The sequence below is a fragment of the Choristoneura fumiferana genome, chromosome 27 (assembly GCF_025370935.1).
Source record: "Choristoneura fumiferana chromosome 27, NRCan_CFum_1, whole genome shotgun sequence".
NCBI classification, from domain to species: Eukaryota; Metazoa; Arthropoda; class Insecta; order Lepidoptera; family Tortricidae; genus Choristoneura; species Choristoneura fumiferana.
The window spans coordinates 1899010-1922902 of NC_133498.1; the positions used below are offsets into that span (position 1 = coordinate 1899010).

Below are 23893 nucleotides of genomic sequence, written 5' to 3' on the forward strand. Positions count from 1 at the left end.
TTTGTTATACAATTTTATTTACGGATAAATAATGTTCACTTTTTGATAAATTCAGTTCTTAACACCTTTGTAAAATAAACAGAATTACTGGTCCTGCCACGACATTAGCAGTATTTGCCGAGAATAGAGATTTCTGAAAAGCTTGTACATTTAATTTTATTCTTCGATTTGCAAAAAAAGTAGGTAGGGCGAATAGAGCTGAATCTAAGTCTTTCAAAGTGCCCTAATTCAGCTGTGTTGAAAGAGTTCCGTAGCGAAAATGCCAAAAATGGAACCTGTCTGTCTTTCCGTCTGTCCGCCGCTTTGCTCCGACACTATCAGTGCTAGAAAACTGTAACGTTGTAAGGATATATTCAGCAGCTACAGTGGTAAATAAAAACACAAAACGCTAAAAAAATGTGGAAAGAAAATTTAACATAACCTATAAACCTAGTGGGGCTGATTTTTGACTTGCCTCCATTTTTTTTGCAAAACGGGATCCAAAATTGAACATACAAACTTTTTGAGAAATTCAATAACAAACAATAAAACGTAAGAAGGTTGTACGGCCGGGTGTCTACCGGCGGTCGGTCTTGCCGGTGCCGCGCTTTCCGGAGAACAGATGTTTGGGCATCTTCGTGCCGATGAAGCGATCCGCCTCCCCCTTGAGACCCATCTTCTTCGTCTTCTTCGCGATGGCCACGTGCGCCATGTTCTTTGCGCGCTTTTGCATCTGTGGAGAATATGAGTAAGTATTACGGATAAATCCTCTAAACAACTGTGTTATAAGTTTGACCGCTATATGTATCTCTGTCTGGCACCGTAGCTCTTAAACGTGTGGACCGATTTGAATGCGGTTTTTTTTATTTGAAATCATGTTTGCTAGCGATGGTTCTTAGACATTTTTCATAAAAATCGGTTCAGCCGTTTTTGAGATATTGAACTTTGAAGCGACAAAGTCTGGGGTTTTCCGACTTTTCGTTGGTTAGGTTAGTTTGTACTATACTACGTATTGGTGTTTACTGCCGTTATCGCCATAAAGAGTCATTGTATTGTATTATGTTCATCATCAGAGCATCGTCATTTGTAGACAAAACAAATGAACCCAAATTCGACGGCGCTATGTCATTTCGTTATTAAGTTCCTGTAGCTACCTTCCGACTCCATCATCAGATCAGCTCGATGGTACCTACCATAAACTTGCATTGTCACCGAACTAACATACTCTTAAATATAACAAATATACATATAGCATATATTTCTTTCTTACATACATGCGAACATTGCAAGTTAAATAAAAGCTTGTTAAAAGATCATCATCGCAGCCTATATACGTCCTACTGCTGGGCACAGGCCTCCTCTCAGAACAAGAGGGCTTGGGCAGTGCGGATTGGGAACTTCACACGCACCATTGAATTGCTTCGCAGGTTTGTGCAGGTTTCCTCACGATGTTTTCCGTCACCGCAAAGCTCGTGGTAAATTTCAAATGTAATTCCGCACATGAACTTTTGAAACACTCAGAAGTGCGAGCCGGAGTTTGAACCCACGACCCTCTGCTTGAGAGGCGACCGAACCACTAGGCCACCACGGCTATTGTTAAAAGATAATCTCATACAAATATAGTTATGATATCTTTAGTAAGCTGAAAGGCACAATAAGTCGCGCCCTCAGTCCGCGTGCATATTTGGACATGTGAAATAGCCACATTTAGGTATTTGACTATTTTGTATATGTTTTATAAATTAAAACTACACAATGCCTGTTATCGAATAGAAAAACAATTTTTAAGCTACCTTTACAAATAACAAAGTTAAAAAGGTTTCAAATTCAAGATTAGACAGAGAAAGACATACTGGCATGTGACGTCACACGCCAGTACCGCCATAGTTGCTGAATAGAGAAAAGCGTTTGAGAAAGAGACAGGTGTATAGATTTTTCAAAAAATCACTATAAATCCAATTTTCAACCGATTTAAATTTTCTCTTCGCTAAACACTATCTGTATATCTATATTTTCATAATAATATTAAGATATGGTAAAATCAGGAGTTGTCAAATACCGTATTAAAAATGTATTAGCTCTTTGTCGTATCCTACCTGTGTATCCTTGACGCCTTGTTCGTCCCTCGCGGGGCGCGACACAGAGCGGCCGCGGGACACGTCGATGCGCGCGCGTTTGGCGACCGGCGCAGAGGCGGAGCGGGAGCGGGAGCGGGTGCGGGTGAAGTGCGCCTCCTTGCTCTCCGACATGTCCACGCCTGAAAACATCACGAATTAAAGGAATTCATAAACAAAAAAAAACTTTTTCGACTCTGATTTACAAAAATTAAAAAAATATCGCAGGTCTAGTGTAGTCTAGACATTTATTTATATGGAAAATAAAAAAACACGTAAACATCTATTGAAAAATAACGAAAATACGTCCATATGAAGTTTGCATCACATCTCTTTCTAGAATAAATTAATTTTGTATCGATTTTCTACGATTGTCGTGTCATATAACATCATAGTAGATACAGTTGCCAGCACCAATATCTGACACAACACAACAAAACTACCTGATATAGGCAGTGCCACGAGCGTTGAAGTGAATGATTAAAGAAAGAAAAGACAGAAAATACATTTATTCACAACACAAGACAACAATATTATTAGGGTACAAATAAACCCCCCAAGATCCCTTTTAGGGATAAGTTCGCCTTTTTACTCTTTTGTTTTGTTGTTTTCTTTTTGTGTTTTATGTGCAAAATCAAAAAATCAAAATCATTTATTCAGTAAATAGGCCGCAATGGGCACTTTTACACGTCATTTTTTAAAACTACCAGCGCTTTCGGAAAGACCATCATTGCAAGAAGAATGCGCCGCAAGAAACTTGGCAGAAAGTAATTTTTTTCAACATAAAATAATTACAAATAAAATACTTAAAAACTACAGTATACAATGAAATAAAAGAAAATACAAAAAATAATAATAATAATACAGGGATGTATGGGGTCCCTTAGTTACAAAACTAAACTCTAACTATAATCTACGTTCAGTGGAAGTGTAGACTGCTTCCACCGTCATAAATTAAAAAAATAAATAATTATAATAATAATAAATTAATTCTGAAATTTACATTTCAGGTCAAGTAACCATTAAACTTTTGGATTCCGAAGGCAAGCTCACGTCTGCCGCCCCCAAGGTTAGCTCACACGAACTCATGTCATGCTCTGAAAGCAGAGCGGTACCAAGGGCATGGTATTGCTTCCGTTCCCATAAGCTCTATGGGATCGTCTTGGGAGCTTCGACGTCGCGGGCCTGTGACTAGAAATTAAACTAAAAATATACAAGTTTAAAATCCATAAGCTTAACAATATACAGCCTTAAATATAGCAAGGGGATGTATAAAGTCCCTGAGTTAATAATAAATAAAATTCCTAATCTAAATAATTCAGAGATGTATATAGTCTCTAAATGTCAAAGTAAACTAATGCAATAAAGTATTTACATACATACATACATACATAAACAACACAAAGGTATGTGTCATTGCGGTTGTGAATCGGACACTGGCTCAGCATAATGCTGAAGCGTTAAAAACACCCCAGCGCTGATTTTCAGCCAGCGCCAGATTACAGAAACATAACAGAATAAAACGTTAATGTTATAAATAAATAATAAAAGTGTATCTGACATGGGTAATGCTCGAGTACATATGTGGATGTATCGAGCGACCATATGCCAGAGTTGCTGTGGGCCTCGCTTTGACTGACGCTAAACATTCAGTCTAGGCCAGCTTCGATCGGGCCAAAACTAATAATAAGTCTTTGTCAAAAACTAAAAAAAAAAAACAAAAGATTTATTCAGTAAATAGGCCGCAATGGGCACTTTTACACGTCATTTTTTAAACTACCAGCGCTTTCGGAAAGACCATCATTGCCAAGAAGAATGCGCCGCTAGAAACTTGGCAGAAAGTATTTTTTTCTTAATTTTTAATACAAGTTTTTGACGAGTTATTTAGGAGTCTTACTTTTATAAAAACCACGATGGCATGGCCCATCACGATGTTAATGGACAATATTCCGTTTGGGTTTTAATTAATTTACAACAAAATATAATTTGATTGTAAATATATTTCAGCACAATTACATTTTGACAAAATTCACTTTGGTTGCTATTCATTTTGGTCCAAATTCAAAACGGTCCATTCAATACCGAAAACAAAACAATAAAACTAGTGGCGAAAAAATCATTAATATCTGTTAAAAGATAAGTAGAGGACTGGCCTGACATTGCGTCAGAACGAGTTTTGTGGAGGTCAAGAGGGGAGGCTTTTGCCCGGCAGTGGGACACTATACAGGCTACTTAAAAAAAAAAAAAGAAGTAAGATGTAAGCAGTGGATCGTTAGAGGTTGGGTTTTTTTTTAATTCGACTGGATGGCAAACGATCATGTAGGTCTCCTGATGGTACGAGATCACCACCGCCCATAGACACCTGCAACACCAGGGGGATTGCAGACGCGTTGCCAACCAAGAGGCCTAAGATGGGATACCTCAAGTGCCAGTAATTTCACCGGCTGTCGTACTCTCCATGCCGAAACACAACAGTGCAAGCACTGCTGCTTCACGGCAGGATTAGCGAGCAAGATGGTGGTAGCAATCCGGGCGGACCTTGCACAAGCTGCTACCACCTGGTTTGGCGAGGCAGAGCCACTGCTCCGTCTCCCCTCAGAATGACAGCAGATCAGTTCTCTTGAACCGGATTTGGCTGGAAAAGTATACTGGATATTTTAAAAATTCTAGTCCTAAAAGTAATGTATGTAAACTCTTTATTGTACAAAAGAAAAGAAACAAAACACAATTGACAAACTTTGAGATACTTGTACAAAGGCGGACTTATCCCTTTAAGGGATCTCTACCAGTCAACCTTTGTGTAGATGAGAGGAGTAATCAGTTAGGGTCCGACAAAGAGTGAGTTTAAGATTTAAAAAAAAAATTGTGGAAGCTACTATACAGTCTTTTAAAAAAGTGTGTGACTCACCCAGTTTCTCCATCTCTTCTCTGAGCTTGGTGGTGCTGCGGGCTCTCTCTCTGGCGCGTGTATTACGCGGCATGACGGGCTTGGTGGACTGCTTGGTCAGAAGAGACTCGTCCTTCAGGATTGCCTTCTTGTTGCTGCAACAATAAATAAATAGCATGGGACAATGAGGGCTAATGAGGGCTATCGCGTATCGATTCGCCGCTAGAGGCGCTAGTGTAGCGTGAGGTGTGCGAAATGCCAAATCTCATAGTTTTTGGGTGAGCTACGCCGGTTTATTTATAATATAATATAAATATCTGAAATGAATGAATTATGGCAAATATGCATTCCGGGGCAATGAATATCTGTGTTTTGAGACATCGCAGGAACAAACGATGCAAAGTGCTGCGATACGATTTCGTGCGGCAAAGCGTTAGTACAGTGCCCTTAGTGTAACTTTTCGGTTACAAAATACGTCTCGACCGCGTTCGCGTTAAAATCTCAATTTGTATGGAAAAACGAACAGCGCCTCTAGCGGAACGTTTGCGATTTTCGTGTATCCATACAGATTGAGGTTTTAACGCGAACGCGATCGTGACGTATTTTGTAACCAAAAACTTACACTAAGGGCACAGGTCACCATACCTAATATAATAATAATAATAAATCTTTATTGTTCAAAACACATGTATAATCACAATATGAACCCTGGAGACTGTGTTAGTTTTCACTGTGTTACAGTCTCCAGTAGATACCATTGTCATGAACATAGATTCGTTGTTAAGAACAAACAGATATCGCAGGAATTCGCAGATCGGAAGTTTTTGCGATGCGTCCCGCGAGCTCGCTGATTTTTGCTATGCGATACGAATTCGCAGTTTTGTGTGGGAGCCCAAATTACTGTAATAGCCAATTTTAGGTCAAAAATTCAAATTCAAATTCAAATGATTTATTCAGTAAATAGGCCGCAATGGGCTCTTTTACACGTCATTTTTTTAAACTACTAGCGCTTTCGGAAAGACCATCATTGCCAAGAAGAATGCGCCGCAAGAAACTTGGCAGAAAGTCATTTTTTCATCAAAATATAATTACAAATAAAATACTTAAAAACTATATTATACAATTAAAGAAAAAAAAAAAAGAAAAAAAGGTATTGTATTTGCCATGGGTAATGCACGATACACAGACAGACGTACCGAGCGACCATATGACAACGTTCGCTGTGGGCCGCGCTTTGACTGACAAACAGACACGAGTCTGCGACAGCTTCGATCGGGCCAAATATTCACAAAAACACACACAATACATACACTTCGACAGAAAGAAAAACATTTATAATATGCATGCTTTCTGTGTTACTCCTTCACGCTAAAATGATTGGACGAATTTGGATGAAATATGGTAACTAAATAGATAGTGCTACCAGATATGAGGTCACGAACACACAATTTAAATTTTTGGAAAAAATATAGCTCCATCGAAACTATCGATGATTCCGCCAAAGCCGAGGTTGAAAAATTCCATGTAATGTCAGCGGGATTTTGACATTCACTCATTCATTTCATTCATTCTCCTTTTGTGCAATCAGTTCTTCATGTAGCTGTGTGTAATCATTCACTTCAACTCTCGTGGCACTACCTATAGGTGGTCGTCTGGAAGAACATAATTAGTTCACTTTTCCCACTGAATCAGAATCTATTTCAACTACTACTACAATAGGGATGTTGACTCCACCAATCAATTGACGTACTTCTTATGACCTGTCAAAACACAATTCTCCCATAGTTTGAATGGAAATAGCAACTTATTTATTTGTTTTAAAGCAACAAAACACCTAATTTTGCAGTTAATCGAAAATTAATCTGGTTTTCAGGGTTCAAATAAAGCGTTGTTTTTGTCTTCGGATTATTTTTTAATAGCGTCAGCATCCCTATTAAACATGAAATTTTGCACGGTTGTTTTTAATGCACCGTCAATAAAAATCAGGAAGCAATAACTGCCGGTTCTAATGGATTACGCGTGCGAAACCGCAAGTAAATTCTAGTAAAGAATATTTTGTGTTGCTCTAATAAAATACGTATTTAAAATCACGAAACTTAGCCAAACTTGCTCTTAACGTAGAACACTAAATGGCGCTACCAGCTACAGAAAACGATTCTATCGTTTTTCAGCGAAATATTATACCCTAATGTTTAATTTCCCAACTCACGATTATCTATGAAACCATACTTATATTTCGAACTTTCATAAAACAAACCTAACCTAGCCTACCTTTTCCTATAAAACCATAACAAAATACATTAAGATTTTTTTTTTTGGTTTCAGACACACATTTAATTATTAACATTACTGCGAAAAGCAAGGATACATAAAACACAGTGTAACTACTCGATACTAGATGACGCTAGTTTGCTACATAAATCAGTGTTCCAGATCTATTGAATGATTTTTCTATCGTATTTTATCAGATAGGTGCGTATATATCTAATTTTCTCATAAGCTAGTTGAGAAAGAAAGATAAATATAAACTTTTCCCACAAAACACAATGGCTAAAAATTCACATCTGTATCTGTACAGTCAGCGTCATATAGTACGTAGCAGTCAAGATCACCAAATACTTGGAAACATACAAAATAGTCATTACCAGTGAATCGGTCAAAGCGGTCAAATTGTTCGAGACATCCATCGTGTACAAATATAGTGGAGCACGCACGTCGCCAAATTCTTTATAACATTCAAGCCGACATTATACCGTAGCAGCCAAAGTATCCAAAAGTATGGGACACCGCAGGAAAATTGACTTTATTATATACCGTGTAAGGTCCAATGATCCAGATAGCTAGTCCTCTTTAATATAATATGAACGGTGTTCCATTTTCAGTCTCTTGGTGCAAAATGCTATGCCAAATTAAATAAAAACTCTTTTATAATGTAATTATACTGGCCAATTCAAGCCATATTAAAAGGAAATCCGTTAATCCGGAATTCTGACAATGTAAATAAAAATGTGAAAAAAGCCGTCAGGCTCCAAATGAAAGAGACGGAACGATCACTGACAAGTTGGTACTCTTTTCGGTGATTGTCAAAAACAAAAAGTCGAGTCTGACGTGTTAATTCGCACTCAACTCGAGATTAAACCTTAAACCTTTTATATAAAGCTCAGTTTTCTAGTGTGTCCCATACTTTTGGATATTATGGCTGCTACGCTACCAGTGGTGATGTGCGTGCTCCGATTTATTTGTACGCGATGGATGTCATGAGCAATTTGATCGCCTTGATTGGGTCAATGTTAATGACTATTTGTATGTTTCCAAGTATTTGGTGATCTTGACTGCTACGTACTATATGACGCTGACTGTACTACTCGATACTAGATGGTGCTAGTTGCATTGTCACTAGTCTATACTAGATGGCGCTTGTGGCTACATAAAATAGAAAATACAAACTGAGACATGAATGCACAGAAAAACCAGAAAAAGAGACCAGCGCTGGGAATCGAACCCAGGTCCTCAGCAATCCGTGCTGCGTGCTATAACCCTACACCACCGCTGGACAGGAATTTAGACACGAATTTTTCCTATGCATACATATCTCAGGTTGCTTATTTCTACTACGCTACTTATGCAGCAGCACTAGCGCTGGTCTCTTTTTCTGGTTTTTCTGTGCATCCATGTCTCAGTTTGTATTTTCGATATGGTTTCACGGGATACCCGTAAAAGTAACAAATTTGGAGTTGAAATAAAAAATACAAAAAAGACTCCAAATAACCAATCATAATTTGATTGCTTAGTAGCGACATCTCTTGTCTGGGTGAGCGGTTGGTTCCGAAAGAATGTTGACGTCTCTCGATAAGAGCGAAACGTAGATGTCGCTAGTGCTGCTGCATAAGTAGCGTAGTAGAAATAAGCAACCTGAGATATGTATGCATAGGAAAAATTCGTGTCTAAATTCCTGTCCAGCGGTGGTGTAGGGGTTATAGCACGCAGCACGGATTGCTGAGGACCTGGGTTCGATTCCCAGCGCTGGTCTCTTTTTCTGGTTTTTCTGTGCATCCATGTCTCAGTTTGTATTTTCGATATGGTTTCACGGGATACCCGTAAAAGTAACAAATTTGGAGTTGAAATAAAAAATACAAAAAAGACTCCAAATAACCAATCATAATTACATAAAATAGTGTCACTACTTGACACTGGATAGCGCTAGTGGCCACATAAAAACAGCTACTATTCGACACCAGGTGGCGCTAGTTACTGCATAAACCAATCGTCACTTACCGTATCTGTATGGCCAGCTGTTTGATCTCTCTCATGGTCTCGTCCAGCTCTATCTTGGGCACAGCATAGAGTCCCCCCTCTTCCCTGAGCGCCTCCTCCTGCTCCAGCTCGGCCAGCTTGTCAAAGATGTCGGGATCGATGTAGTCGGCGATGTTGTGTCCCTCCCAGAACTCGGGGATGGGGTCATGGCGCTCCTCCTCCGGTATCTCCGTGTAGTTCTTTTGGAGGTCTGAAAGGATGTTGGGGGTATAGTTAAAGTGAGAATAATTTTTCCATTTCAGTCTCTATGACATTGACATAAGATTGATATTTACTTGGTCTGTGTAAAAGCTTTTTCCGCTAAATCTACAACTCAATGTTACAGATGTAGTGTCAGTCATAATGGTTTTTTTATTTTATTTTATCGGAGAAGTTCGTAATTATCATAATTTGATAATTAAATAAATAAATCAATAAATAAATATCACGGGACAATTCACACCAATTGACCTAATCCCAAAGTAAGCTTAGCAAAGCTTGTGTTATGGGTACTAAGCAACGGATAAATATAATTATATAGATAGATACATACTTAAATACATATGACACTAAATAATGAATTTCCATATGAATGGCTTTGATAATGTAATTGTTACAAACACATAAAACAACGACCGGGTTAGTTAGTTAGAATACTTATTTCCTTAAAGAAAGATCTTAAAGATTTACGCGTCTTCAAATTATAGATGGCTCTAATTTAACTCTTTTATAAATAAAAATTTGACTCAATGTCTGCAGCAGATCCCCATAAAATAAGACCGTACAATGAGACTCATCCATCATCCTCTTACAACTTACAATACAATACAATGACTATTTATTGTACAGTCAAGGGCGTCAAAAATATCTATCCTTTATGATACTAACCATAAGGTCGACGTATACATAATATTTGATGCTATGGCTGTACAGATATTTCTGCCTTCGACTGTACACCACAACTAGTACCTAAACGATACAGAAAACAGGTACAAAGAGAGAAAATTACAAGTTTAGCAACAGGCGGCCTCTTAGGCATTTTGGGGGCATCTTGGCACTCACCCAGCACATAATCATCTCCCTCCTCCAGCTCGATCTCCCTCTCCAGCTTCCGTTTGCGCGCGTCGCGGTCGGCCTGGGCTTGTTTCCTTGCGAGCACCTGCGGCGGGATGGAGGGGGGGCGCGGCTTGCCGTCCCGCGGGGAGGGGGTCGCCACGTGCAGCCGGTTCAGGATGCCGTCCACCTGCGAGGTGCCAAACAAAAGTTAATATTATAAAAGTTAAATAAATATCATGGGAAAATTTACATCAGTAAGGAATATTGCGCAAAACTGCGCAGGGGGCGCCACTAGCACGAACCGTAAACAAACCATATCGAAAATATAAACAGAAAGAGACCAGCGCTGGGGATCGAACCCAGGTCCTCAGCAATCCGTGCTGCGTGCTATAACCCCTACACCACCGCTGGACAGGAGTCAAGACACGAATTTCTCCTATGCACACATATCTCAGGTTGTTTTTTTCTACTACGCTACTTAAACAGCAGCACTAGCGACATCTATGTTTCGCTCACATCGAGAGACGTCACATTCTTTTGGAACTAACCGCTCACCCAGACAAGAGATGTCGCTACTAAGCTATCAAATTATGATCATAATCAAATAATGAATAATTAATCATGGTGCACCAATGTGTCCACCGAATGCATTTTTTTTATAAATTGTAAATGTTTCAAGATATTTATAAAACTAACTAATTTTTTTTGCCGTAATGCACCTACAGTCAATCAATTTGATTACTAGGCCACTATAGTACATTACCATAGTAAAGGCTGACCAGGAATATAAAAAAACCTGACGCGAGGGCAGCACTTTCAAGTTTTATATTGTAACATTCTTTACACTTACTATACGGCACCTACCAGTCATATCGACAACGGTGTCGGTGATGTTATTTAAAGGAATATTTTCTATGACAAATACATGACATATACGTTATGAATTATTTTCCAAGGCTATGGATAATCTTCGGCATTTTAACGCACAAAAACATAAAAAAAGACTTTAAAATACCACGCGCAAACAACGTTAAACTTTGACAGCAATAGACAGATGACATTTGAATTTAGTGTTACCAGTGCAAGAAATTAGTTCTATTGGTTTTCCGCAATATGGCGAGGTTTTTTATAATTCTGGTCAGCCTTTATATATTTGATTTGTCTATAGCAATGCCTATAGGATGACGTAAAAGGACACACAGACAAGGTTCTGTTGTGGCCTAGGAATCCAATGGGTTGACAGTAAGGACATATTTGTCCACCCCGGTCGTACCTTCTTGGTCCTCATCTTCTCGGTGACGCGGTGCCCCAGCAGCCGCTCGCACGCCTCTATCTTGACCTCCTGGACGCCCTCGTCCGTGACAGTGGACATCCGCATTATGGGCACCGTCGACAGCTCAGAGTTGGACGCCGCGCTGTTGGACAACGGATGTTACAGGCAGTGCCACGAGAGATGAAGTACCACCATCTACCACCTACCACCATCTTGCTCGCTATGCCGTGGAGCAGCAGTGCTTGCGCTGTTGTGTTTCGGCGTCGAGAGTAAGACAGCCGGTGAAATTACTGGCACTTGAGGTATCCCATCTTAGGCCTCTAGGTTGGCAGCGCATCTGCAATCCCCCTGGTGTTGCAAGTGTCTATGGGCGGTGTTGATCTCTTACCATCAGGAGACCCACTTGCTCGTTTGCCATCCAGTCGAATAAAAATAAAAATAAAAGCTACACGTAAAACTGAGGGTCTATTGCGTAACGTTTCTGACAATCGCGATCACAATCAAATGACAGTTTTCACATACATAAACTGCCGTTTGATTGTGATCGCGAGTGACAGAAACTTTACAAAATTAGCCCTCTGATTGCATAACAATGGAATGAATGAAATGAATGAGTAAATGTCAAAATCCCCTGTCATTAGATGACATGTTCTTGTGTGCGTGACCTGAACTCTGGTGGTACTACCTATACTGCATCTGTACCAGAGTGCTAAATGAACTAGAACAATGTTTTTTTTTCAATCTGTGGGTCACGTCTCAGAGGGGGTCGCAGCACGCTAAATACTCTCACTGTTATTGTGTATGATTATTCAATGTTTGTATTATCAACGTAAGGTAATACAAATAACTAACTAAAGGCCGACCAGGAATATAAAAAACCTGGCGCCAGAGCAGCACTTCTACGTTTTATATTGCAACATTATTTAAACTTACTATACAAACAACTACCAGTCATATTGACAAAGGTGTCGGTGATGTTATTTAAAGGAATATTTTCCAATCCTTCAGACTTTTTCTATAACAAATACTTTTATACATTGTGAATCATGTTCCTTCCAAGACTATGGATAATCTTCCGCATTTTAACGCATAAAAACACAAAATAACACTTTACAATACCACGCGCAAACAACGTTAAACTTTGACAGCAATAGACAGACGACATTTGAATTTAGTGTTACCAGCGCAAGAAATTAGTTCTATTGGTTTCCGCAATATGGCGAGGTTTTTTTATAATTCTGGTTAGCCTATAACTATCTAGTTGTAATTAATTTAATAAATTGTAGAATTTATTTATAATATATAAAATATAACTAAACTTGGAAGATTCTGTATAAAATACGAAATCCTTAGAAAAATATTACTTAATTTTTTCGTAATGGCTACGGAACCCTACTTTGGGCGTGTCCGACACGCTCTTGGCCGGTTTTTGTATTTGCCATGGGTAATGCTCGATACACAGACAGACGTACCGAGCGACCATATGACAACGTTCGCTGTGGGCCGCGCTTTGACTGACAAACAGACACGAGTCTGCGACAGCTTCGATCGGGCCAAAGTTTCTTCTCTATATCAAAACCAAAAGAGTATGTATGTGGACTCTATGTATAATGATGATGAAGGGATTGAACGAATATAATGCGATATTGTTTCTAGTTTTATTTTATAAGTAGTAACTATATTTTTAAGACTCCATGATGCTAACAACTTATGGAGAATATACGAAATAAATTAAGTATTATAATTTAATTTTCCAGGCATAGTGCATATAGCGACCACATAAATGTACACAAATATTCGACCTTGCTGAATTTACAATACGGTACAAATACAATACGGTATTTGACAACTCCTGATTTTGCCATATCTTAATATTATTATGAAAATATAGATAAACAGATAGTGTTTAGCGAATAGAAAATTTAAATCGGTTGAAAATTGGATTTATAGTGATTTTTTCTCTTTCTCAAACGCTTTTCTCTATGCAGCAAGTATGGCGGTACTGGCGTGTAACGTCACATGCCAGTATGTCTTTCTCTGTCTAATCTTGACTTTCAAACCTTTATAACTTTGTTATTTGTAAAGGTAGCCTAAAAATTGTTTTTCTAATCGATAACAGGCATTGTGTAGTTTTAATTTATAAAACATATACAAAATAGTCAAATACCGTATTGAAGTCGTTAAAAATAATATTCCTTTTTAAATTAATGTCTCATAGCTAAACAATATAAAACTATGATTCATTTTGTAGTAGCGTATCTAAATTAGCGGGGCTTGAATTCTAAGGGTTAATGACATTTTTGTAGGGCACTGACTGATGTATGTATCTGTTATACTTACGGAACAATCATAGGCTCTGACTCTTAACAACTATACCCTGTATACATGTCATCTATTTATAGTTGACTGTACTTTATACGATAAAAAGCCGTGGTGGCCTAGTGGTTTGACCTAGCGCCTCTCAAGCAGAGGATCGTGGGTTCCAACCCCGGCTCGCACCTCGAAGTTTTTTCGAAATCATGTGCGAAATTACATTTGAAATTTACCACGACGTTTGCGGTGAAGGGAAACATCGTGAGGAAATCTGTATGTGTGAAGTTCCCAATCCGCACTGGGCCCGCGCGGGAACTACTGCCCAAGCCCTCTCATTCTGGGACGTATATAGGCTGGGATGATGCTGTGCTTTATACGTAGTGTCGTTACTGGCATACTGATGCACTCACTTGACCGGGTTCTGCGAGCAGCGCTGTTCCAGCTCCTCCAGCAGCTTCCTTTTGGGGGGGGCAGGTCCTCCGGCCGGACCACGTCCATCTTGTTGAGGACCACGATGAGAGGCTTGTTGCTGAACAGGGGCTTTATGCTCTCGAACAGGGATATCTGGAAGATCATCCATCATCATCATCATTCGACAGTGATAAGTTTCTGTGTGCTGCATGTCTTTAATATGAAATTGCGTGTGGCAGTAATAAAAAAAGTTACTGCGAGGAATTTGTTTTCATGGACCAATAGAAAAGCTTCATTTACCTATCCTCGCTCAACACAGCTCAGGTGGAAACAGCTGAGCGGAGCAATTAGGCCTTAAAACACTCATGTGACCCTATTATGAACCAAACTCGTGTTTTAAGGACCCCTATTACGATACAGCTGCATAAAATACTATTACTGAGAATTTCGAGGCGATTCTAATATTTTCTTACATCGGAGCCAGGGGAAGAAAAAAGCTTCTCAGCTACATCGTTTTACATAATTAATTAATAAATAGAACCCAGGATATACCAGGTGAATAGCTTACTCGTTGGCTTCCTTCCCATGATAAAAAAAAGAATCGTATTTTCTTTATTTAAATTTTGTTGTATTTGCGTCTTTGTGAAAATTAAATGTCTTCCAGCGTTGGCCTCTACGGCCAGCACTATGCTGATCTGAGACCGCTTCGTAATTTCGCAAATACCTTCTTATATTAATATTTACTTTATACTTGTTTATTTTGTGTTGTATGTAATTTGCGAAGTGCGAATAAACATTTATATTCTATTCAATTTTTTTTTATTCAACTCAATGGCAACCGAGCAAGTGGGTCTCCTGATGGTAAGAGATCACCACCGCCCATAAACATCTGCAACACCAGGTGTATTGCAGATGCGTTGCCAACCTAGAGGCCTAAGATGGGATACCTCGAGTGCCAGTAATTTCACCGCCTGTCTTACTCTCCACGCCGAAACACAACAGTGCAAGCTCTGCTGCTTCACGGCAGGATTAGCGAGACGGTACGGTACGGACCACCAACAAATGAAATGTCTTCTTTCTTTAATGATGTACTCGCCTGATCCTCGATGCTGTGGCCGCACTGCTCGGAGGGGTCCACGAAATACAAGATGGCGGCGCGCAGGTGCGCCAGCGCCGTCACAGCTTGCATCTCTATCACGTTGCGCTCCTCTAGCGCGTGGTCCAGGATGCCTGGCGTGTCTATTACCTATATATTTTGATAGAAAGTTATTTAGTCAGTCAAAATCAAAATATCATAATATAGAGGTCACACAACACCCCTCCTTTCGCGTGGGGGGGTTAGAAATACTTCTCACCTGCCACCTCAGATACTTGTAGTCGGTGTGGCCGACGTACAAACTCTTTGTAGTGAACGCGTAAGGCTGCACTTCTACGTCCGCCCTAGTTATCTGTAAAACATATATAACACATACATAATCAGTGGAATCTCGTTGTCATATTGTAAATTATAACTCTAATCATCGTTTGTACAAAAACAGAGAAAAAACAACACAATTGCATAAGGCAGAAATAAAAATTTAAACCTGTGAATAACCTCAAATTTAGCAAATTTAAATATATTAAAAAGTAATCAAACAAAACAAACTTAGAAATAAAAAACTGGCCAAGAGCGTGTCCGACACGCCCGAAATAGGGTTCCCTAGCCATTACGAAAGAATTAAGTAAGATTTTTCTAAGGATTTCGTATTTTGTACGGTACTTTGGTATGGTATTTTGGTAGGTACAGTTTTAAGGTATTAAAATATAATGATTTAAATTTAAATTTTGTTTTTACGCCCGTAAACAAACTCCGGAATACGGAAACACGTCGAAGAACTAAAATCATCGCCATAGCTGGTAAAATATGCAAGTTGAAGTGGCAATGGGCGGGCCACATCGCTCGAAGAACAGATAACCGTTGGGGGAGAAAAGTCCTCGAGTGGCGACCACGAACCGGAAGACGAAGCGTTGGCAGGCCTCCCACCAGGTGGACTGACATCATCGTGAGAGTTGCGGGTGACCGGTGGATGCAAGTGGCGAGTTGTCGTTCATTGTGGCGTTCTAAGGGGGAGGCCTTTGTCCAGCAGTGGACGTCTTCCGGCTGATGATGATGATGAATAACAAACTAACCGCTGTACTTAAGGCAGGACCTTTGGCTACAGTGGCGCCAACTAGTGAACGCGAAAACGGTAGCCTCATTCAGTCCCATATATTTATTATGGTCAGGTGCAATAGAAACATGCGTCGGACGACGTGGCGTGGCGTGGCGTCGCGTTTGAGTTGTATGTTTCCGCCTTTAGCCATTAGGCAATAGAGATCACCGAGTAAGAGTGTTCTTATATCTTTGGGTCGACCAACTTTTCCCTGTACCGCGTTGCCATGGTTACGTGCCCTGGACAACTCTTTAAAACCATGAGTTTCTCCATGTTTCCTGTGGTTATAGGGTACATTTTTGTCGTAGTTACAAGCCTATTATTTAAGGGGCTACCCGAGGTTTTCATCGATTTTTGACAAGTTTTGAATCGTATCTCCTACTTTTGCACTACAGATAGAATTATAAGTCAAACGGCTATCGGTTCTCCAATCTTTTATCTCCTTTTTTGTCTACCGGATTTTGAAAAAAAATGAATACTTAATTTTGTATGATTTTTTTTAAACATTGTCTGAAAAAAAAAAAACACGTATTTCGTATCTCTATTGACGTGAAAGATCTAACATATACGAAATCTACATATTTGGGTTCGTATTTGACGTCTCTAAAAACTGGTCGATGGTTTTCATTTGAAACTAATTAACACAAAAGTTATGGCCAGAAAACCAGTTTTTTGGCCTAAAATTGTTCAACTTTGATGCCAAATATCTCGAAAATAATGAACTTTGATGTAAATATGGGATACTATATTGCTGAAAGCCGTTGTTGTTAATATAATAAGCTACAAAAATCATTAGAAAACTAAGGCATTCAGATCGAAGGTCATTGGGGCATGGGATTATGGACAATCTCCTAAGCACATTAGTAGCATATATCATAACCAAGGGGCGGAATTTCTCATAGCAAAAATCAAACATCAAAGGGATTGAACATAAGTTTTATCAACTGTTCCAGTTATCGATGTTATCGAATCGACTCTGCTTGTTATCGCCTTTAACATTATTCTGTGACATTAGACCTCTTTGATAAGCGATTTGCATCTCCATATTAAAATAAAATAAATCGCGTCAACGTCTCATATTTGACGACCGGATGGCTAAGTGGTTAGAGCACCTGACTACGAAGCTTGAGGTCCTGGGTTCGAATCCCGGCCGGGGCAGATATTTGTGTGAATAACACGAATGTTTGTTCTCGGGTCTTGGATGTTTAATATGTATTTAAGTATGTATTTATCTATATAAGTATGTTTATCCGTTGCCTAGTGTCCATAGTACAAGCTTTGCTTAGTTTGGGACTAGGTCAATTGGTGTCAAGTGTCCCATGATATGATATTATTGATATTTATGTCGCTTCAGTTTTTCTCAGTCATTCACGTGTTATTAAAATGGTTAATCTTAAAAGAAAAACGTTTGACAAATGGATAAGAAAACATCCCTTACTTATTTACAATGAAGATACTTCAACGATTTACTGCTCTAAATGTAAAGTTAATTTGAAGCAGCTCAAGCTCTTTATATTTTAATTGTAACTAACTTACAAATTGCTATTTTAAGGTGCTGTATCACCATACATTGATTATCGTTAACCGACGGTTAAATGTGATGTCGTCTCCGTCTATTCGATCAAAACCAATAGAGACGGCATCACACCTAACCGCCAGTTAACACTAATCAATGGATGGTGATACAGCCCCTAAAAGTACCTACTATTTCCTGTTTTATTAATTGCTGAAATATTTATGGATAGTCGATAAAACTTATGTTCAATTCCTTTGACGTTTGATTTTTGCTATGAGAAATTCCGCTCCTTGATCATAACGGTTTTTTTAAGAAACTCTGTCACTGTTATCTCTTGGACAGGGACAGAATAACAAACAAGAAAAAGTTGATCGACCCCTTTAACTACATCAGGTGTTACTTTGCGGAGATCCATGTTTAAAATTATACCTTGTAAAAGGTCATACCTTGTTGATGAAGCTGGACTTGCCAACGTTGGGAAACCCGCATATGATGATGGTTCTCGTGTACGGGTCGATGGAGGGCAGACGCGCCAAATGTTGACGCACCTGGAACATCAACATGATGTGAACGTCGGGGAGACCTAATTTATATATTATAGTACATAAGTAAGAGTAACTAACACAAACGAAAAAAAAAAAGTTGGAAAACCCTTGTCACTTCAAAGTTCAATATCTAAAAACGCCTGAACCGATTTTGATGAAACATAAATCCATACTAATAATTATAAATTGCGAAAGTGTGTGTGTTTGTATGTTTGTGTGATTGTATGTTTTCCGTCTTTCACGTCGTAACGGAGCGACGGATCAACGTGATTTTTGGCATAGAGATAGTTTATGGGCCAGAGAGTGACATAGGCTACTTTTTATCCCGGAAAAATGCACAGTTCCCGAGGGAACAGCGCGCGATAAACGAATTCCACGCGGGCGAAGCCGCGGGCAAAAGCTAGTAAAATAAAATAAATATCATGACACTTGACACCAATTCACACAACATGAACATGTCTAAGAACCATCGCTAGAAAAGAAAAGCTGATTTCAAATAAAAAAAACCGCATTCAAATCGGTCCACCCGTCCGCACACAGACACACATATAACACCCCTCTCTTTGCGTCGGGGGTTAAAAATTGCGAGAGTGCGTCAACTCGTACTGGTTACGACAGAATATCAGCGCTGTGGCAGCAATGCCGCAGCAGATTATTCGGATGCTCGCATCGGTCGCGTGCGGTGATGTACCATCAGCCAAATAAGTGGTCTATCAATTTTCAAACAAGTTCCTATCAAATGAGTATGTCGCTAAAGTCGAACTTTCAAGTTGACAGATACGTCTCTTGGCATTATTGTTTTTTGACATGCAAACTATTATCAGCTTTAGGGTGGTAGACCACATATTTGGCTGATGGTACATCGTAATAACCAGTGTCAACTTTTTAATAATTTATTTTAACGTTAAACAGTGATTGGCAGTTGCTGTGGATTTTCGATTCGTTGTCGCACTTCTGATCATCAAATGCAGTTGGTACGCCCACTGGCCGTGACTACAAGGAAACAACTGCAATTTGTCGGGCGGGTCGTCTGGGATTCGAACTCGGGTCGGCTGCACGAAGCGCGAGCTGCGTACCATTCGGCCACCCGAGCCTGCGCGAGCGCAGCGAATAACGCCATCACAATACTGTGCCGTGACAACTTTAATTTATATGTTATAACTTGAATTGTTTGTTTTCGTACAATACGGTATTTGACTATTTTGTATATGTTTTATAAATTAAAACTACACAATGCCTGTTATCGAATAGAAAAACAATTTTTAAGCTACCTTTACAAATAACAAAGTTATACAGGTTTGAAATTCAAGATTAGACAGAGAAAGACATACTGGCATGTGGCAGTACCGCCATACTTGCCGCATAGAGAAAAGCGTTTGAGAAAGAGACATATAGATTTTTCAAAAAATCACTATAATTCCAATTTTCAACCGATTTAAATTTTCTCTTCGCTAAACACTATCAGTATCTGTATATCCAGTGTTAAGCGTTATGCTGAGCCGGAACCTTTTTATAACGGCAACATTTCCTATTGTTATTTTTACTTATTATGTGTCATTGCTGTTATAAATAAATTATTTTCTTTCTTTTCTTTCTTTCTTTTATATCGATATTTTCATAATAATATTGAGATATGGCAAAATCAGGAGTTGTCAAATACCGTATTGTCACGGCATGTTTGTGAATATAGTTATTAATCTATCTAAACTAAACCTATTTACCTGTTGAACCACAGCAGACGTACTATATGATGGATATGATGATGACAAAGTCAAGATATAACACTGAAAACACTTTGTCTATACCTTGTGTTTCTATACCTTGACAAGTTCGGAGTTCGAAGTTTGGCACTCGGAACCCTGTTGCAGGGAGCCTTGGCTGTTCTTATTAAGTTTTTTGATAATTGCGGCAAATGCTGACTACAACAAGGTTCTACAGTGACATGCACAAGCTTGTCAAGTTGTAAGATTTTGTTTAAAGAAAATAATAATACAAGCTTTACTTGCCACTGTAATTTTTGTTGATTGAATAATAATATTCAATTTACATATAAAAACCAAATGCAAGAGAATTCTGCCACTACGAATTCAATTGTATGATTTGAAATAGACAACTTGTTTATTACAAACACAAAATTTTGGCTTCAGGATGCAATCTTACTATTAATTAAAAGTATACATGAAAGCAACAAGACTTGCCCTAACACAGTGCCCTGAGGGACACCAGAGCATTATTCCCAGCTGCTACTAAACTGACCTGTTCTAAATAAGCTAGATTGGCGGCCTGGCGTTTCATGATGGTCGCCATGCGGCCCAGGGCTGCTCGTTTCAGCTGCTTGCAGCGGTACAGAGAATCTCCATATTTTAAGAGGCGAACATAGTCTTTTGCTACGCTGAAAACCAAAATGAGAAAGGTGAGTACTTTTCCTTCTTGTTTTCTCTCCTCTGTAGGGATACTTTTAAGGCGAAGGGGCTCCAGAAGCTTTGCCATGACCGATAAATGAAAGAAAGAAAGAAAACATTCATTCGGGACATGACGTGACGCAACATTTTTAAGAATGACCATGACTAAAATCTATTACAATTATTACAAACCATCAAAGAAGGATAAGGGCGTATGTGTTAGTCTCTCATACGGATGGATGGTAGATAATTTCTCTTATGATCACCTGAGATGTTCAAAGCCTCAACAAATATTAGGAAAAAAAAGTGTTTGTTCCTGGCTACGATTTTTTTTTTGGTAATATGTCTGCTAAGACAGTAAAGGTTGACGTCATTTTGGATATAGCAACATTTATATTTTATGTTCCATGTTGGTATACTAATTATAAAAAAAAAAGTGTCTAAAAATATGGCTGTTCTACTTGTAAGATGTGTACGTTGAATGAATAAATACTTTGATTATAGTAAAGTTCTTCATCTCACATTAAAAGGTCATTAACAAAAAAGAGTTCATTAAGACAGCCATAGCAAATTCGCGCACACCGCTACTTACGCGTTATATTCGATTAAAGACTCGAGTTATGTGAGTCTTGTGGTAGATTTATGCCTTTGAATTAGCAGAGAACTTGGCTATGGCTGCCTTAAGGGAACTTTTTTTGTTAATGACCTAGACTTTTGCCTTCTTAACAAGACATTTTCCAAATGTAGACAGACTTATTTGGGTTAATAGTTATTTTCACACCTCTCCTTCAGAAAAGTAACTTTTCCTCCCTGACGAGAGGGAGCAAAGTGCAACTTTTCTGTTCAAGGCTTTTCTAAGTGTTTTCACACCTCTCCGTCAGAAAAGTAACTTTTCCTCCCTGACGAAAGGGAGCAAAGTGCAACTTTTCTGTTCAAGGCTTTTCTAAATATTTTATTGCAAATGCCATTGTTTCAAGTTGATAATTGTAAAGCCACACCATTTTCTATGCTGGTTGTTCTTTAATAATATTTAGAATTTGTTTTTTTTTTTCAAGTTTCTTAATGCTTGGTGTGAAAAGTTGTATGAGCCACTCGGGAGCAAAGTTATTTTCATCTTGGGCGTTAACACATTAATCCCTCATTACGCTCAGGATTCTACTTTAGAATCCCTTGCTACGCTCAGGAATCTATTGTAGAATCCTTTGCTACATTCTGGATTCAATGTACGCCCTCGCTATAAATACACCATTTTGCTCCCTTGTGACACAAATAACTATTGTGTCACAAGGGAGCAAAATGGTGTATTTACGGCGAGGGCGTACATTGAATTCTAAAGTAGAATCCTGTAATGAGGGATTCAAGTGTTAACGCCCAAGATGAAAATAATTTTGCTCCCGAGTGGCTCATACAACTTTTCACACCGAGCATTAAGAACAACCAGCATAGAAAATGGTGTGGCTTTACAATTATCAACTTCAAAAAATGGCATTTGCAATAAAACACTTAGAAAAGCCTTGAACAGAAAAGTTGCACTTTGCTCCCTCTCGTTAGGGAGGAAAAGTTACTTTTCTGAAGGTGTGGAAAAAATAAATTTACTGTGAAATTCAAAGTCAGCTGCTACACATATTTGTGTAACGTTTCACTGGATAACTTACTTGTCAATGAGATGGCGGGCAGTGTTGAGCTGGCCGAGACCCAGCTTGTAGTGGTCTTTGTCGTACAGCACATTCATCAGGTCTGCGTAGAATGGGTGGACATCATCTAGCTTGGGGAATTCCTGGGGACAGACAATATTAAAAATAAAAAGTAAACAATTTATATGAAATTTAAAATATTGAGATTTTTTTTCTTATTTTTGTTAAGGCCAGGTTGAACACTCCAGGTGATCATGTCAGCTTCATGGGTGCTCGCTTATTTCCCTACACAAGGAATAGATCAAAGAAGTGGTATATGCAAATGGCTTTGTCAGATGTTGGCTCTAACAGCAATTGACCAGGCATTTGTGCATGGGGTCCAAACCCCCAAGTTCTTCTTAAGTCTGAGTTCCGAACACATACCAACAACAAATGGGACAAGTCTTCTACCTTATGGCAAATCTCTCACAGAGGTGATAGTTTAACTCTCATCATGTGCTAAAATTTGTTTGTGGGGATGTGCCCGGAACAAACTCTGAGAGCAGATATTATGATTGGTGTGTATTAACTATGTTGATTTATGTTTGGTCTATCCTAACAATTAAAAAAATGGGAAACTTTGTAAGTATGCGCATGCATGAAAACGCCTGAATGGACTCAGGTGAAATTTATTATGTAGATCCTACCAATTACAGCTCTGTAGTAATATATCGATTTTTCGACTTTCATGTTATTTTTGAGTGATTATTTCAAAATTGGTACAGAATTGCCAAAATATTGAGCAATATTGTGAACTGAATTGTAGGTACCTCCTCTTTAAATTTGTGTATTTTTCAATATTTAAGCTTATACATAAGTATAATAAATTAATAAAAGCAGTTTCAATAATTAAAAGCACCACATACCTGTATAATACGAGATAGCCTGTCGTGGAAATTCTGCTGCGTAAACTTCACTTTTCTCATGTAAAACCCACGTATCCGCGATATTTTGTAATGCTTATGTACTACTGTTGGTGTTTTTCTTTGTGTTTTAGACAAAATAATGTCTATAAAATCCTGAAAAGTAAGAAAAAACAACGATTTAAGGTTAGAATATCGCATGTAAACATTAATAAAATCAAATGCTTATTCAATATTTACCTTAGCCGTGGGCACGACGGCGATCTTTTTGAAGTTGTACAAACTCATTTTGTGAGTTTAATGTTATTATTTTATTGTAAATAATAACTGGACTCGCAGCGAGCCCATCACACGCACCACACGTGTTTAAAAAGAA

The 23893-nt window shown here is 38.7% G+C and overlaps 1 protein-coding gene and 2 non-coding genes across 3 annotated transcripts; all 3 read right to left on the bottom strand.

Moving 5' to 3' along the window:
- On the bottom strand, positions 1 to 23893 carry Non1 (nucleolar GTP-binding protein 1). Its single transcript, XM_074108546.1, has 15 exons — positions 23758 to 23893; positions 23521 to 23673; positions 22637 to 22758; positions 20836 to 20971; positions 18481 to 18582; positions 15682 to 15774; positions 15423 to 15572; positions 14359 to 14479; positions 12378 to 12385; positions 11603 to 11725; positions 10336 to 10516; positions 9256 to 9484; positions 5002 to 5135; positions 2076 to 2236; positions 1 to 712 (listed from the first exon to the last, which is right to left on the bottom strand). The coding sequence occupies exons 1-15, from the start codon at positions 23803 to 23805 to the stop codon at positions 557 to 559; spliced, it is 1917 nt and encodes a 638-aa protein (XP_073964647.1). The 5' UTR covers positions 23806 to 23893; the 3' UTR covers positions 1 to 556.
- On the bottom strand, positions 6132 to 6263 carry LOC141443648 (small nucleolar RNA SNORA16B/SNORA16A family). Its single transcript, XR_012453065.1, has one exon. It is a non-coding gene; the product is annotated as a small nucleolar RNA SNORA16B/SNORA16A family (small nucleolar RNA).
- On the bottom strand, positions 13030 to 13161 carry LOC141443649 (small nucleolar RNA SNORA16B/SNORA16A family). Its single transcript, XR_012453066.1, has one exon. It is a non-coding gene; the product is annotated as a small nucleolar RNA SNORA16B/SNORA16A family (small nucleolar RNA).